Source organism: Colossoma macropomum, unplaced genomic scaffold (genome assembly GCF_904425465.1).
Source record: "Colossoma macropomum unplaced genomic scaffold, Colossoma_macropomum, whole genome shotgun sequence".
NCBI classification, from domain to species: domain Eukaryota; kingdom Metazoa; phylum Chordata; class Actinopteri; order Characiformes; family Serrasalmidae; genus Colossoma; species Colossoma macropomum.
In genome coordinates, this window is record NW_023494802.1 from 3,262,918 (window position 1) to 3,276,327 (window position 13,410).

Consider the following 13,410-nt stretch of genomic DNA (forward strand, 5'->3'; position numbering starts at 1 on the left):
AGAAAAAAAAGAGAAGCAACACTTCAGCTCAAACAGATTTGCTTACATTCCCATCAGCCTGGCCACAGATTAGGAAGATCACTTTACAAGTAGAACGTGTTGACTCAGATGGTGTGGTTCCAGTGTAACCACACCCATGTTTCTCTTCTCCACTGCACCGCCTGTGAAACACAGGTGTATTGTGTGGCAAAGAATGCGGCTGTGAGGCTGGGAACCAAAGACTTACCGGAGAGTTTGATCCCTTCAGAGAGGCCATATGGCAGATAGGCGAAGATGATCATCATGCCGAATTCCAAAGACGGGGTCTTTCTTAGGTCGAAATGCTTCAGGCACTGCACAGAGACTGTTAAGGACTAATGACAGAGCAGATACGCACAGAGCTTGGTATATTTGTCCAAACCTGACCGTTCATGTCAGGTTCAGCTGGGTTCGGGCGTCCTTTCTCAAATGTGTTGGGTTCAAATTTCATGTTACACTCATTGTTCATTTTATCAGCTCCACTTAATGTGTAGGTGCACTTTGCAGTTCTACAGACACCTCAGTGTTACTGCTGGACTAAGAATAGTCCAACAATCAAAAATACCAGCCAACAGCGTCCTGTGACCACTGATGAAGGACTAGAGGATGACCGACACAAACTGTGCAGCAGCAGATGAGCTATCATCTCTGACTTTACATGTACAAGATGGACCAACAAGGTACGGGTGTCTAATAGCGTGGCCAGTGAGTGGACACAGTGTTTAAAAACTTCAGCAGCACTGCTGTGTCTGATTCACTAACACACCACCACCATGTCACTGCAGTGCTGAGAATGACCCACCACCCAAATAATACCTGCTCTGTGGAGGTCCTGACCATTGAGGAACAGGGTGAATGGGGGATAATAAAATATGCAGAGAAACAGATGGACTACAGTCTGTAACTGTAAAACTACAAAGTGCACCTTTTTGCAACATCTGAGCTTTAACAGTATAGATGAACGTGGGTTCACTATTTGGCAAACACTACTGCCCTTTTCTTTTCTGTGCTTAATAATGACTTTTAAGGTGTTTATGAACTACTTAATAAACATGAATAAAATACTGTTTATAAACCTTTAACAAAACTTCAAAATTAGCTATTTTAAATCGAAGCTCTTCACGATATGCCATCTCTAAAAGTAATTAATATTAGTTTGGGGAGTACATATTGCATATGATTCCAACATATTTAAAATAAGATGTTTATTTTAAATGATTCTTTAACTATCTTAGATTGAAAAATGGCATGTGTACACAAAAAACATTCAGCTCAAATATATAACTACCCACATATATGCACATGTGAATTTCTCAAAGCTTTTGCAGAAGGATACGATGGCGGATATGAGGCCGGTCAGTGTGCCCAGAGCAGCTGAACCAAAGAACATCTTCAGGAAATAGCCCAATGCCTGCAGGAAGGTTTCCCAACCGGTTACCGTGGAGACGTCTGAGCCAGCAAAGCCCTCTGCCGTACTGAGGGTGGAAAGATAAGCGTTTGGTAAAAATGAATAAAAGCATTTGAAAGAAAATGACTATAACACAGGTTCTGACCTATTTACACTAACACATCTTCTAATAGAGATAATAACTTCAACAATATAGACACTTAGAGGAATAAAGAGACCACAGTGCATCCAACCAGAGCATTCCAACAAAGCCATAGGAACTTTGGGGGGCACTAGTGTCGTGTTTCAGAGTCTAGCAGAGAGGAAGAACGCACCCTACCAGTTTTACCCCTGTTCCAGCCAAAGCATATGTCGGCTTGGCAAAGTCCGCCACTCTCACCATGTGTGAGCAGAAATATGTCTCAATTATTTAGCTTTATTTTCCCTCAAGTGCATGTAGGGCTCCTGAAACTGATTGAACCCATAAGCAAGCCAGGATCACCACAACTGAAATAAACACATTAAAAAGCATACAGATCTCTGCAAACGTCTTTGCAGACTGCGCAAATTGTTTAAAGTCATTTATCTTTGTTTAAAATCATTTTTAACTAAGTTTTTTTTCTGTAAAAACACTATATGCCATTAGAATTAATGCAAATAGACATAGAACAGTAAAAAGTAACAAGCCTTTATTGTTTTTAGAAAAGTAGCCGCCTCCAGTCATTGCATAGATCGAATAAATATAATCGTACACGAAGGATTGAACACTCCCAGCCAAATTCCATGTTGTGATAATTATTAAAGCGACAATAAGGTAACACGTCCTCCATAGGGAGCAAACCTAAATATGGTAGTCGGTATATACACAATTTATTTATTTGCCGAGTTTAACACAGTGGAAAAAAATAAAACATAAAATATTTAGCGTGCCATAACTTTTGCACATGCTACATTATATGGTTTTTTTTTCTATATGTTAAATTCAACAAATAAACAGTAACTGTGCATTAAAGTGTGCAGCAGTGTGATCTCTGTAGAGGATGTGTTCATTTATTTTCACTCAACAGAACCTATCATTTGATCGGGGCGCTCAAACTTTTGCACACTATCAGCAAAGTCACTCATCACGCTCAACTTGTTTATCTAGCTGTGACATCATCCACCTGCTACTCGACACACACTGTAACTCTACACAGGGATTGTTTTCAGCTTCATATTCAGATTCACCTGCATCTGTCTGGACGTATGACAGGCTTTCTGCACATTACAGCTGAAACTAGATATAGTACATATAATTCAGATGGTGTTAGGATATTACATTTGATCATTACACTATTACTGCTGTTTCTCTGGGATTTAGTCCCACCTGAATTTGCCATGTCCAGGGGTCGGCAACATGCGACTCTTTTACCGCCCTGTTGCGGCTCCACAGAAGAATTAGATTTGTGGTAGGGCTGGGCGATAAAACGATAACGATAACTATCGCGATATAACTTTTCCTCGATAGAGCGATACGACATGTTCGATATAATACACCATTCTCACACTTCCACGTTCAGCGAAAGCCTTGGTGGCGTTTTCTACTGCAAGGAAAGCGACACTACTGTGCTGTCGCCAGGAGAGGGCGCACTTCCGAGTTTTTCTACATGATTAGTGAGGGAGGGGGCCACGAGGAAGATGAGTCTTTAGCAACGGCTGAAACGCGGAGTTACACATTCCCTGTTTGAGCGGAGCGACAGGCGATGTGTTCTCCTGTGACCGAGTGTGAATGACGAGGTCAGTGGTGTAACTGTACTGTCCTACAGCGAACTCACCTCTTTCTGGTACTAACCAGCTTTAGCAGCGTTAAATCACAATCCTCACAACTACAGCGCTGTTACAGCGCTCGGACAGTCATATTTAAGTATGAGTGCATTCCCAAGCAACGAAAGTGAAAGAAAGAAGTGGGTTCATGCAGTTACGGCCCTGATGTAAACAAAAGTAACTGAGGAAGCTGTGAGGCATTGGAAAGCGGGAGAGCGCTATCTGTCCAGGCTAGCTGTTTTTAGCAGCTGGCTAGCTTAAAGCAGCGCTGCGTCACTGCACGACACGGCGAATTAATGATACTGTAGATCAAACATGACACAAAAGCACCGCTTTCAGTTTAAACATACCTAAAAGGAGGACTCTGTTTGTCTGGCGTTGATATTTTGCGGTTCACCGCTTAAACTACTACAACTGAATATCCAGTCGTCGCTAGCTGGTGTCTGAATACTGTGATGTCATTTGTAGCGGGGTAGCCGAGCGCTCGACACCAGCTAAAAATAATCTGTTTTCTTTCTTAAATTATGACTGTTACAAAATAGCCATGCTTTTCCAGCTGGTAAAAACAGCTCAGCAGACACTCTCTCCCACTCTCCCATGACAGATCTGTGAAATGTTCCACTGTTTGGCGAGTGTTTGTCGTGTTCCCACCATGAAGGATAGTTTAAAACCACAGTTAACCACCCAGGAGCAAAAATCAGCCTTCAGACTTGAAAGTAATAATGATTTGACATTTATCGCGATATGTATCGATATCGAACAATATAAATTTTGTTTATCGTGATAACATTTTGGCCATATCGCTCAGCTCTAATTTGTGGGTAAAAATAAAATAATCCTCCTCTGCAGTAAAATAAAGCTCTGCTGATCATTATAACACAGTTTTAACACTAAATGGTCTTAAACGCTGGAGTCAATGTGTAACTGCTAATTCACCCCAGCAACGCAGACAACAATCTCGTCTAGCTAGTAGCTAACAAAACAGCAAAGAGACAGATTTAAGACAAACATCAACAATTTGGAGATGAAAGGACTTATTTACATTAATAATCACTCCAGTTGGTTTCCTGATACATTTAATCTGCAACAAGAAACTGTCAAACACTAAAAAGTCACAAAGCTGAAGTCAGCTCCTAACCAGATTCTTGTTCAAATTTTTCCGTTCCAGCTTAAATGGTGCAGCAGTTACATTCTGGCAACTCGGGGACCATTTAAGGTGGAACGAGAAAAAGAACAAGAAGCTGGCGAAAGAGACGCTGACTTTAGCCTCGTAAAAAATCAAATATGAAGACATTTTACAAGAATTCTACTAAAAGTTTCCTGCTGGAGATGCGAGAAAAGCAGCTATAGCTGAGCTAAAGCTTAAACAGTAAGTCTGTTTTCGTTTTTACTATTTTTTTGCCTATACTAGAACATTAGCACACACACGAGACATATTTCTAGCCAAGAGGGTAAAACGTTACTTCAATAAAACGGACAAAAAATATTGTGGCTCCCAAGGTGGTTTTTGTTGAAAGGACAAAATGGGTCTTCTCAACAAAATGGATATCCAAAGTTTTGTTCGGACAGTGTTACAAATCAAGCTAATATGTTCATTAACTGAAGTGAATGACTCCAAACATTAAAACATGTAAAATGACAAAAAATGTTTAATTTTATGCAGCAATGTTGACTGTTGGCTATAAATTCTTAAGCTAATGATGCACTGAATCCACATAAGACAGCTAGGAAGATGGTTACAGTAAAGAAATACACAATTAAAATAGGGATCATTAAAGTATAAGAAGTCTAACAGTAAACATGGATTTTCCATTTGCAAATGAGCTTGTGTCTAACATCATACATTATAAAAGAGATGTCTGAACTTTACACTCCACCAGAGGGCAGTGTAGAGTCTACGACTTATGCTTTGGAGATCCTTATCTGTTTACTCAAGGAAGAAAGTTTAGAAGGACTACTGCATCTGTCTAAAGGATACTGCATGCCAGCTGAAAAGCTCTGTGTGCGAAAGCAGAGGGTCTCTGGTGCTGGACAGTAGACAGTTCCAAGCACAGCTATAGTATTTAGTAAGCATTGCAAAAAAGGCAAGATAAACATTAAACTCAAGCTCATTTTATACTCTACTCACATAGATTGAATGGAATGAAAAACATCATAATTTAGCTAAAAAGTTGGCGGTAATAAATGTGGATAGGCTACTAACGTCAGACACTTCAGCAGCAAATGTCAGCAACCTACTTTGGACTTGCGGTCCAGGTCTGCCTTTAATATTGTACAAGAACAGTAAGATGCTGAGTGTCACCATCACCGGCTGAAATTACACATACTACGTATTATTCAGATTGGATGAGTCATTATCAATGGCAGTGGTTCTCAACTCTGGTCCTGGAGGACCCCCTGCCCTGCACATTTTAGTGTTTGCACTGCTCCCAACACACCTTATCCAACTAATCCACTAGTTAACAAGCCATTCTTGAGTTGAGGTGGGTGTGTTTTGGCAGGAAAACCCCGAAAATTGTGCAGGGATAGGAATCCAGGGCTGGGAACCACTGATCTATGTTCACTATCTCCTGACGCAGTGTGTAGTAGCCTGCAGTCTTAAAGAGGAACACCTAATTTTCTCAATGATTTAAAGGTTGAGATGTAAATGAAGTAATTCAGCGTGATCTGCTATTAAATAGTTCATTGTAGAGAAACAGTGGTGGTGATAGGAACCAGGGGTCACAATGACTATAGTGCAAATATAGCCACTGTATTTACTTTACTACATCACCTGTAAACCTATACGTGCCTTCTGAGTTTTTATGTTCAGTGTTGATGATGGTAAAATAGTGGTAAATCTGGGGGGGGTGTCATGTGGTCTGGCGGGAAAGAGGGCGACTCATTACACCTTTAAGCAGTCAACAGAGGCTTGATCCCCCATTCGTACCAGCAGGAAATTCTGCCCAGTTTACCAAACTTGATTGTTCACCAAACTTGACAGTGATTATTTTTCCCCCTTTAAGATTTGTGATTGTTTCGAGCTTGTTCAGGCAGCTGCCCAGTCTTTCTGCACAGGCTGTTGCTGCTGCTCCAGGAGATGGGGGTGGGGCGAAGCAGTCGACAGAAGACTTAAGCCGTCAGGAACTGTACCCCTTTTGGCTGCACAGACTTGAACAGAATTCACCAGCTTGGTTTACCTTGGGTTACCTTGGTTATACATATAGTCTTTGTTTCCACCAAGATTTCTCATGCTGTCTGAATTGGTCATTAACATTACAGATGACCTATAGTTATATAACCTCACCTCCCCACATCAGAATAGTACTTTGCACTACTTTTAGTACAAATAACACTATATTTATCACTGGAACACAGCAACTACGCAAACACAGGTTTACATATGGATAAGTTGTATATTGTGCATATATTTTATTCTTATTCCCCTTTTTTTGTTCTCAGCATAAGCATAAAACCCACAGCGTAATTCTTTTCTATTCTGGATTAGTTCAATTATATCACACATTTACTTTATTTACTACTTTACTACTTTGCAAAGAAAAATACAGCCTTTGAATTTAAGTTTAAAACAAGCACTTTTTCCAACCAAACCATTATCGGAATTTCTGCTACTTTACATAAATCAGCTACCGAGTACATTGAAATTAGGAAGCAAAGCAGGCAAGACTCATTGTAACTCACAAATAGCTCTGGTTCCTCTGTTTAAATACACACTAAAGCCTCTGACTGCCAGCTGAAGGAAAAAGAGATCAGATTATATACATATATATAGTTCTCATCTGGCCAGAGTAGCTAAGCAAGCTTGGGATTGGTCAGGCCACCTTGCTCCAAATCCATATCCCTAATACCACCTCCCCCAGCCCTGCTGACCTGCCTGCGTCTGGAACGGAGAGGACAGTGAGCTTGGGAAATGTATTCGGAAGCTAAAATGTTTACACAGAACTAAATTAAACTGCGTTATCTGCAGGTGACAGGATGCAAACTACATAAGCAGCATGTGTAGTCTAGTGGCTCCAGAATACGAGTGTCTTTTGCAGTCTTTTGCAGTGGCCAGCAAAAACTTAACCTCCTCCTGTCTGGTGGTCAGAGAGTTTTTTTTTATTAATTTATATTGTCTTGGATAGCTTACAACCAGGATTATCAAATAGGCTCACAAGCCAAGTCTTTTCTGGCACCAGCCTGTCCTCCACAGTTTTTTTTTTCAACTAAAATTTTTTAGAAAAATGACACTAGATTAAACGCTATTCTATCACTACTGAAATGTATATACAGCAGGTGTGGGGCAGAGCGCATTAAAGAGGCTACACAGACCATGTTTAATTGTTTTAGAAGAGGAACTGTTTCACCGAAGTTCAGACAGTTTGGACAAATGCTAGGTTAGTGCCCAGCTAAGTGTGATTTATGTTCACTGTTCCACTAGGCTTAAGACCACTGTGGTAACTCCAGGGCAGACACAGGCACATCTCCACTTTTCTTATGTAGTGCACTGTGAATCATCACTAAATACTTGGCAGTAAATGCCATTTTCCTCCCTTTCAATGATGCATACAAAAACCACTCATACTTAAACACTCCCCCTTGTGGAGAATATTCAGACTGCTAAACATGAGTGGGTTAGAATGAATGACTGGAGGTTCACTGGGGTCTGCCCAACGTTCTATTAGAATTAGCCCCAGGTCAAATCTATTTGGTGACCTATGGCCTGTAATCTAATATTGCATTTTGAATGTTTGTAGTCAGTAGAATCTATGTTGGATGTCACATCTTTTTAACGAACATACGTTGCTAAGGCTTGCATGGTTAATTATTAACTGTTTAAGCCTATTACAACTACATGTTAACTTAGCAAATGCTTTCTAGCTAATGCTAAAGTGTCAGCATCGTGGCTCTCAAGGACACTGCATGCTAGGATTTATATAGTTTAACTTTAATGAAACAATAATTACTACAACTGCCATGAGTTTCACCTTATAATACCTCTAAAATAGGTTTTTAAAATGCATTTTATTGTGATGATATCTTTACGTACTGCATTTCAGGCTACATTTTAACACTGTCATTTTAATATGCTATTTTAATGTAATTTCTGGGGATATAATTAAAAATATATATTATATCAAAAGGTTTCAGTTTATTGTATTGTTGTATCAAGACTAGCATCTTAGCTTGTGGCTAACATATTAACCACTGGCTAGGGCACTAGAGGGGAACACTATAAAGCTTTTGTTTGACATACTTTTATAATGCTGTATGCCCTGATTAACTGAAAATGAAAACTTTAACATGCTAACATAAGACACACTTTCAGCCACTGTTGTTTTTTTGTTGTCTTAAAAAATGTACTGAATCGAGACACCACTGTATAGTATTAAATTCTGAATTTTGTTGCTTCACCCTTAGTAATTATGTGATTTTACAATATAATTGCAGTCAATAGGAGGTCTGATGCAGTGATTTAAACTAATTAAAGTCAGGGGGAGGTCACAGAATGAATGATATAGTGATTTAGACCAATCACACTCGGGAGAGGTCTCAGAATAAATGACGCAGAGATTTAGACCAATCACAGTCAGGGGGAGGTCTCAGAATAAATGACGCAGAGATTTAGACCAATCACAGTCAGGGGGAGGTCTCAGAATAAATGATGCAGTGATTTAGCCAAATCACACTCGGGGGAGGTCTCAGAATAATGATATAGTGATTTAGACCAATCACAGTCAGGGGGAGGTCTCAGAATAAATGATGCAGCGATTAAGACCAATCACAGTGAGGGGGAGGTCTCAGAATAAATGTAATAGTGATTTCGACCTAATACTTTCTGATCTAACATGGTGATTACAAGTTCTGTTCAACAAGCAGCGCACACGTATTGTAGGAACTCAAGCTCTGCTTCACTGTGGACATAGAAGTGTTGCCTTAGGGGTCATCTCTGACACCAAGACTTCCTGTCTGTCAAAGGTCAAATAAAGTCTGACTGCACCATTCCATGGCAAAGGTAAAAGTCTGATAGCAAAAGGGGAAGTCACACAATCTCCCTTTCCCTATTTTCCATCTTTAATAGTCTGTATGGCTGCACCACATTTACAGCAGATTTATCACTTGCTGTATCTGTCCACTCTTTCAGCTCCTTCCTCTTTAAAAGCTCCTACATCCACAACTAGGCCATACGCTCATACATCCAAGAACCAGACACAGAGGGGGAGAGAGAGAGAGAGAGAAAAAGAGAGAGAGAGAGAATAATTGAGAGAGAGCCCAGCAAAAACTTGGCCACAGGCCACACCAGAACATGAGTAAATCTGGCACTCGCACAAAGACACAGCACTGGAACACAATGCAGCAGGTTCTGTATTCACTATACAGAGGACAGAGGAAAAGAACTAGTTTACCAGGACATAAACGATATGAAAATACATATTATAGAGAACTAACAATGCTAATAACAGGTAATATCAGTCTGCATTTCATATAGTTAAACATTAAACTCTAACAGTTTTATTTGACACTGCTTTATTTTTTATTCATTTATTTTATTATCGTTATCGATTCTAAGGGGTGGGCAATATGTTAAAAATATCACATCACAGAAATTGAAGACATTTTCACAATATGCAATACATTTCACAATCTTTTGACACACAGATACAAGGCAAATTGCTATCAAGAACAAGACCAATTCTGCTCTTTTCATAATGACAATTTGTCAAATTGCCCTTTACTTTAAACTGTCAAAAATGATTATCAGTTGTCAACTGTAAAATCTCTTAAACTCAAATAAACTGCAGAAACTGCAGAAGAAACACAGCTTCTCATCGTTCCAGCAATTTGGTTTGGTTTCTGTTAATTAGTTTTGTTTATCATCAGGACCCTTCACATAAAGTTTTGCATGCCCTTCTATCCTCATGCTAAAGGTTAGGTCTTTCCACGTTTCTGTTATTTTAACCATCATTGTGTTCTGTGTTCACCAGTTTACCAGCTCAGACTGTATGGCTGTAATAAAAGGGATAGAGTGGGTACTTAGCGCTCTCCATAAGGACTTGCATTAAAGCACTGAAATCATCAGAAATTAGCAATTTGCATTACATTAGAGGCAGAGATGGAAACTTATTTTGTTTTCTATTTTATTTTGAATAACTTTTATACTTTAAAAAGGCCAAAGTACGCCTTATTTATGTTTTTGTGACCCCATTCAATTTAAATATAGGGCTTTAAACAATGCTATAACATGCTTGTATGATTTTCACAAAAAAATGTGATGTACTGTTTTTCCTTGCCAGCTATTTCTAGTTTGGTAATGCGCTCTTCCACATATAAACTAAGATCTTACACATCTCCTCTTGAGTCTTCAGTTTGAGAAGTAAATGACAGTTTCTTGGGAAGTATGCTGAAAAGTGCTACACCATAGTGTACGTGTTTTTCAGAGGTATCCCAGGCATAGTTACAGTTGCTAGGCTATGAAGGACCAATTGGGTGAACCATTTTGTTACCGCGCCATCCTGAGGCAGACCAGCATTGCATCTATAGTTAGTTAAGAATACCAAAGATAGAAGCTCGACGATTATGGGTGAAGCAGCTAAACGATGACCTTTTCCCGAGTTTGTGTGGAGTGTTTGTTTTTCCCTAAAGAGACAGCATAGTGTCATAGTTAGTTTACTTTCAGGCATTTCAGGAATTTTGATTTTGCGACATTTAGAAGGTCCAAGAGGTTAATTAGGAGGTCCTGGACCCCCTAGGATCCCCTGGATGTCTCACCTTGCTGTAGGTTTAGGTGGTTTATGTTCCTGTTTCTAACCCAGTTGTTTTATAAGAGCACTGTTTTGCTACTTTGCAATATTTTGTTTTATAATAAAATTGGAATTTTTCAAGAGAAACCAATCTGTGAAGTGTAGAACTCTGCAGAATCAAGACATTGTTAATACATAAAATATCAACAATCAAATCAACCCTGAAAATATGTGTATCAGTACACATCTGCCAAACGATACACCTGTCCTGTCCTAGCGCCTACATGTGACAGGGAAGAGGAAAACGTACTTGGTCAGCACGATGGACACGGCATCGTTGAGAATGCTCTCGCCAAAAACCAACATGTTCAGCACAGGGTCCACATTCAGAGCGTTAAAGATAGCGATGGTGGCCACAGGATCCACAGCTGAGATTAGCGAGCCAAATGCAAAACTGCAGAGAGAAAAACAAAGTGAGAGAGAAAGAGAGAGAGATGAACAGACAAGAATCACATAACAGGAACATAATTATACAGAAGGTTTAACATACCATGCTATTAGTACTGAAGCACCTACATTATGCAGTGACCTTTAGTTGAAAAAATAAATTGCAATACAGGCTGATTGTTTCAAATTCAGATTACATACTTTGTTGATTTCCTAAGTGAAAATAAGTTAACACATCTTCTACAGAGACACACTAACAAATGACATTTTTCTGCACATTTTAGTGCATAAGTTTAACATTTTAAATCCAGCAAATAAACAGTAATTGTGCATTAAAATGTGCAGAAGTGTGTTCTCTGCAGAGGATGTGTTCACTTTTTTTTCCACTTAAAAAACCAGCAAAACGTTACTTAACCGGGATGCCCAAACTTAAGTGTATGACAATATACACCGATCAGGCATAACATTATGACCACCTCCTTGTTTCTACGCTTAACTCCAGCAGCATTGCTGTGTCTGATACACTTGTACCAGCACAACACACACTAACACACCACCACCACATCAGTGTTACTGCAGTGCTGAGAATGATCCACCACCCAAATAGTACCTGCTCTGTGAGGGGTCCATGGGGGTCCTGACCACTGAAGAACAGGGTAAAAGGGGGCTAACGAAGTATGCAGAGAAACAGATGGACTACAGTCTGTAACTGTAGAACTACAAAGTGCACCTATATAGTAAGTGGAGCTGATAAAATGGACAATGAGTGTAGAAACAAAGTAGGTGGTCATAATGTTATGCCTGATCCGTGTAAATACGTAAGAGTAAAAAAAAATAAATTAGGCATTCACCTGTCGGTCATGCTCATCTTGTAAATAACGTCCGCCTGCGGGGAAAAACATGGACAATTAAAAATATGTACGTTATGAAGCTGAAATTATTTTCAAACTACTATTTACAGAACACCCTCAAATCTCCATACCTCTAAAGATAGAAAAAGAGAGAGAGAGAGAGAGAGAGAAGGAGAGAGAAAAGGAGAGAGACTCTTCCTTTCATTTTTTTGTCTTTCTTGTCCTCTCCTACAGTTTCCCCTCTTTTAATACTGGGTCATAGTTAGAAAAAATAAAACATTGTAATTTCATATGAATATTTCTGCCCATTAAAACAAGTGGAGAAACAGTGTTGAACTTGTGTTTGTAAGCAGAAGAGGAGATATTTTATTATGATTTGAATTTGATGAAAAGATATTGGTGTGTGTTGTGTTTCTTGACATTTCTGCCATTTCTTTGGGTCGTGATGATTAATATTAATCAACAGAAAAAAGCTACAAACTCTGGTGAAGGTTATTATAATCGATTGTAACATTCCAAAATCAATGCCATTGATCCACCACCTTTAGACTTTAGATATTCTAAATGTACACAGAATGTTTTCTGAATATGTTTAACTATTGTAACAGAATACATTACTAAAGTTTGGAAAGTTTAAAGAAGGTAAAACTGTCCGATTAACATAATTGGCTCCATGTTATGTTTTATTTTTCTCGAACATGTTAAAGTCAGCCAATAAACAGTAGCCGCATTGAAACGTACAGAAGTGTGTTCTCTGTTGGGGATGTGTTACAAAACATGTAATTTGACTTGAGCCTCCCAAACTTTTGCACACCACAGTATGTTAAGTTCTTAAATTATAAATTCTATACTATTATTATCTGTTTATTGTGTGTTTATAACCATTGTTGTCAAGTTATCTGCCTCGAGATTCTGTCATCACATTTGAAATACACATATGATGAATTCTCAATGTTAATTTTCTTATTTAACTTAATTTTTCATGCTCTACAGGTTTTTTGGTCATTTTTTTCATATACACACACATATAAATTATAAATACAAACATATACACACACACCCCGCATTATTTGTAACATGTGAAGTTGTGCAGGTCTAACATATTAGCATTATTTTATGTATGTACAGGAATATGAATAGAGCAATCCACAAAAAAGGTCACACAGTGTTTTCCTAACATCAT

General features: G+C 38.9%; 1 protein-coding gene across 1 annotated transcript in view; it reads right to left on the minus strand.

Moving 5' to 3' along the window:
• The window catches only part of slc9a8 (solute carrier family 9 member 8), a 65,265-nt gene that overhangs the window by 10,653 nt on the left and 41,202 nt on the right, over positions 1-13,410 (minus strand). Inside the window, exons 7-10 of the mRNA XM_036591263.1 lie at positions 12,228-12,262; positions 11,240-11,383; positions 1,355-1,493; positions 227-332 (exon numbers count right to left, since the gene is read on the minus strand). Coding sequence (XP_036447156.1) covers positions 227-332; positions 1,355-1,493; positions 11,240-11,383; positions 12,228-12,262 — 424 coding nt within the window. The remainder of the gene's footprint in view (positions 1-226; positions 333-1,354; positions 1,494-11,239; positions 11,384-12,227; positions 12,263-13,410) is intronic.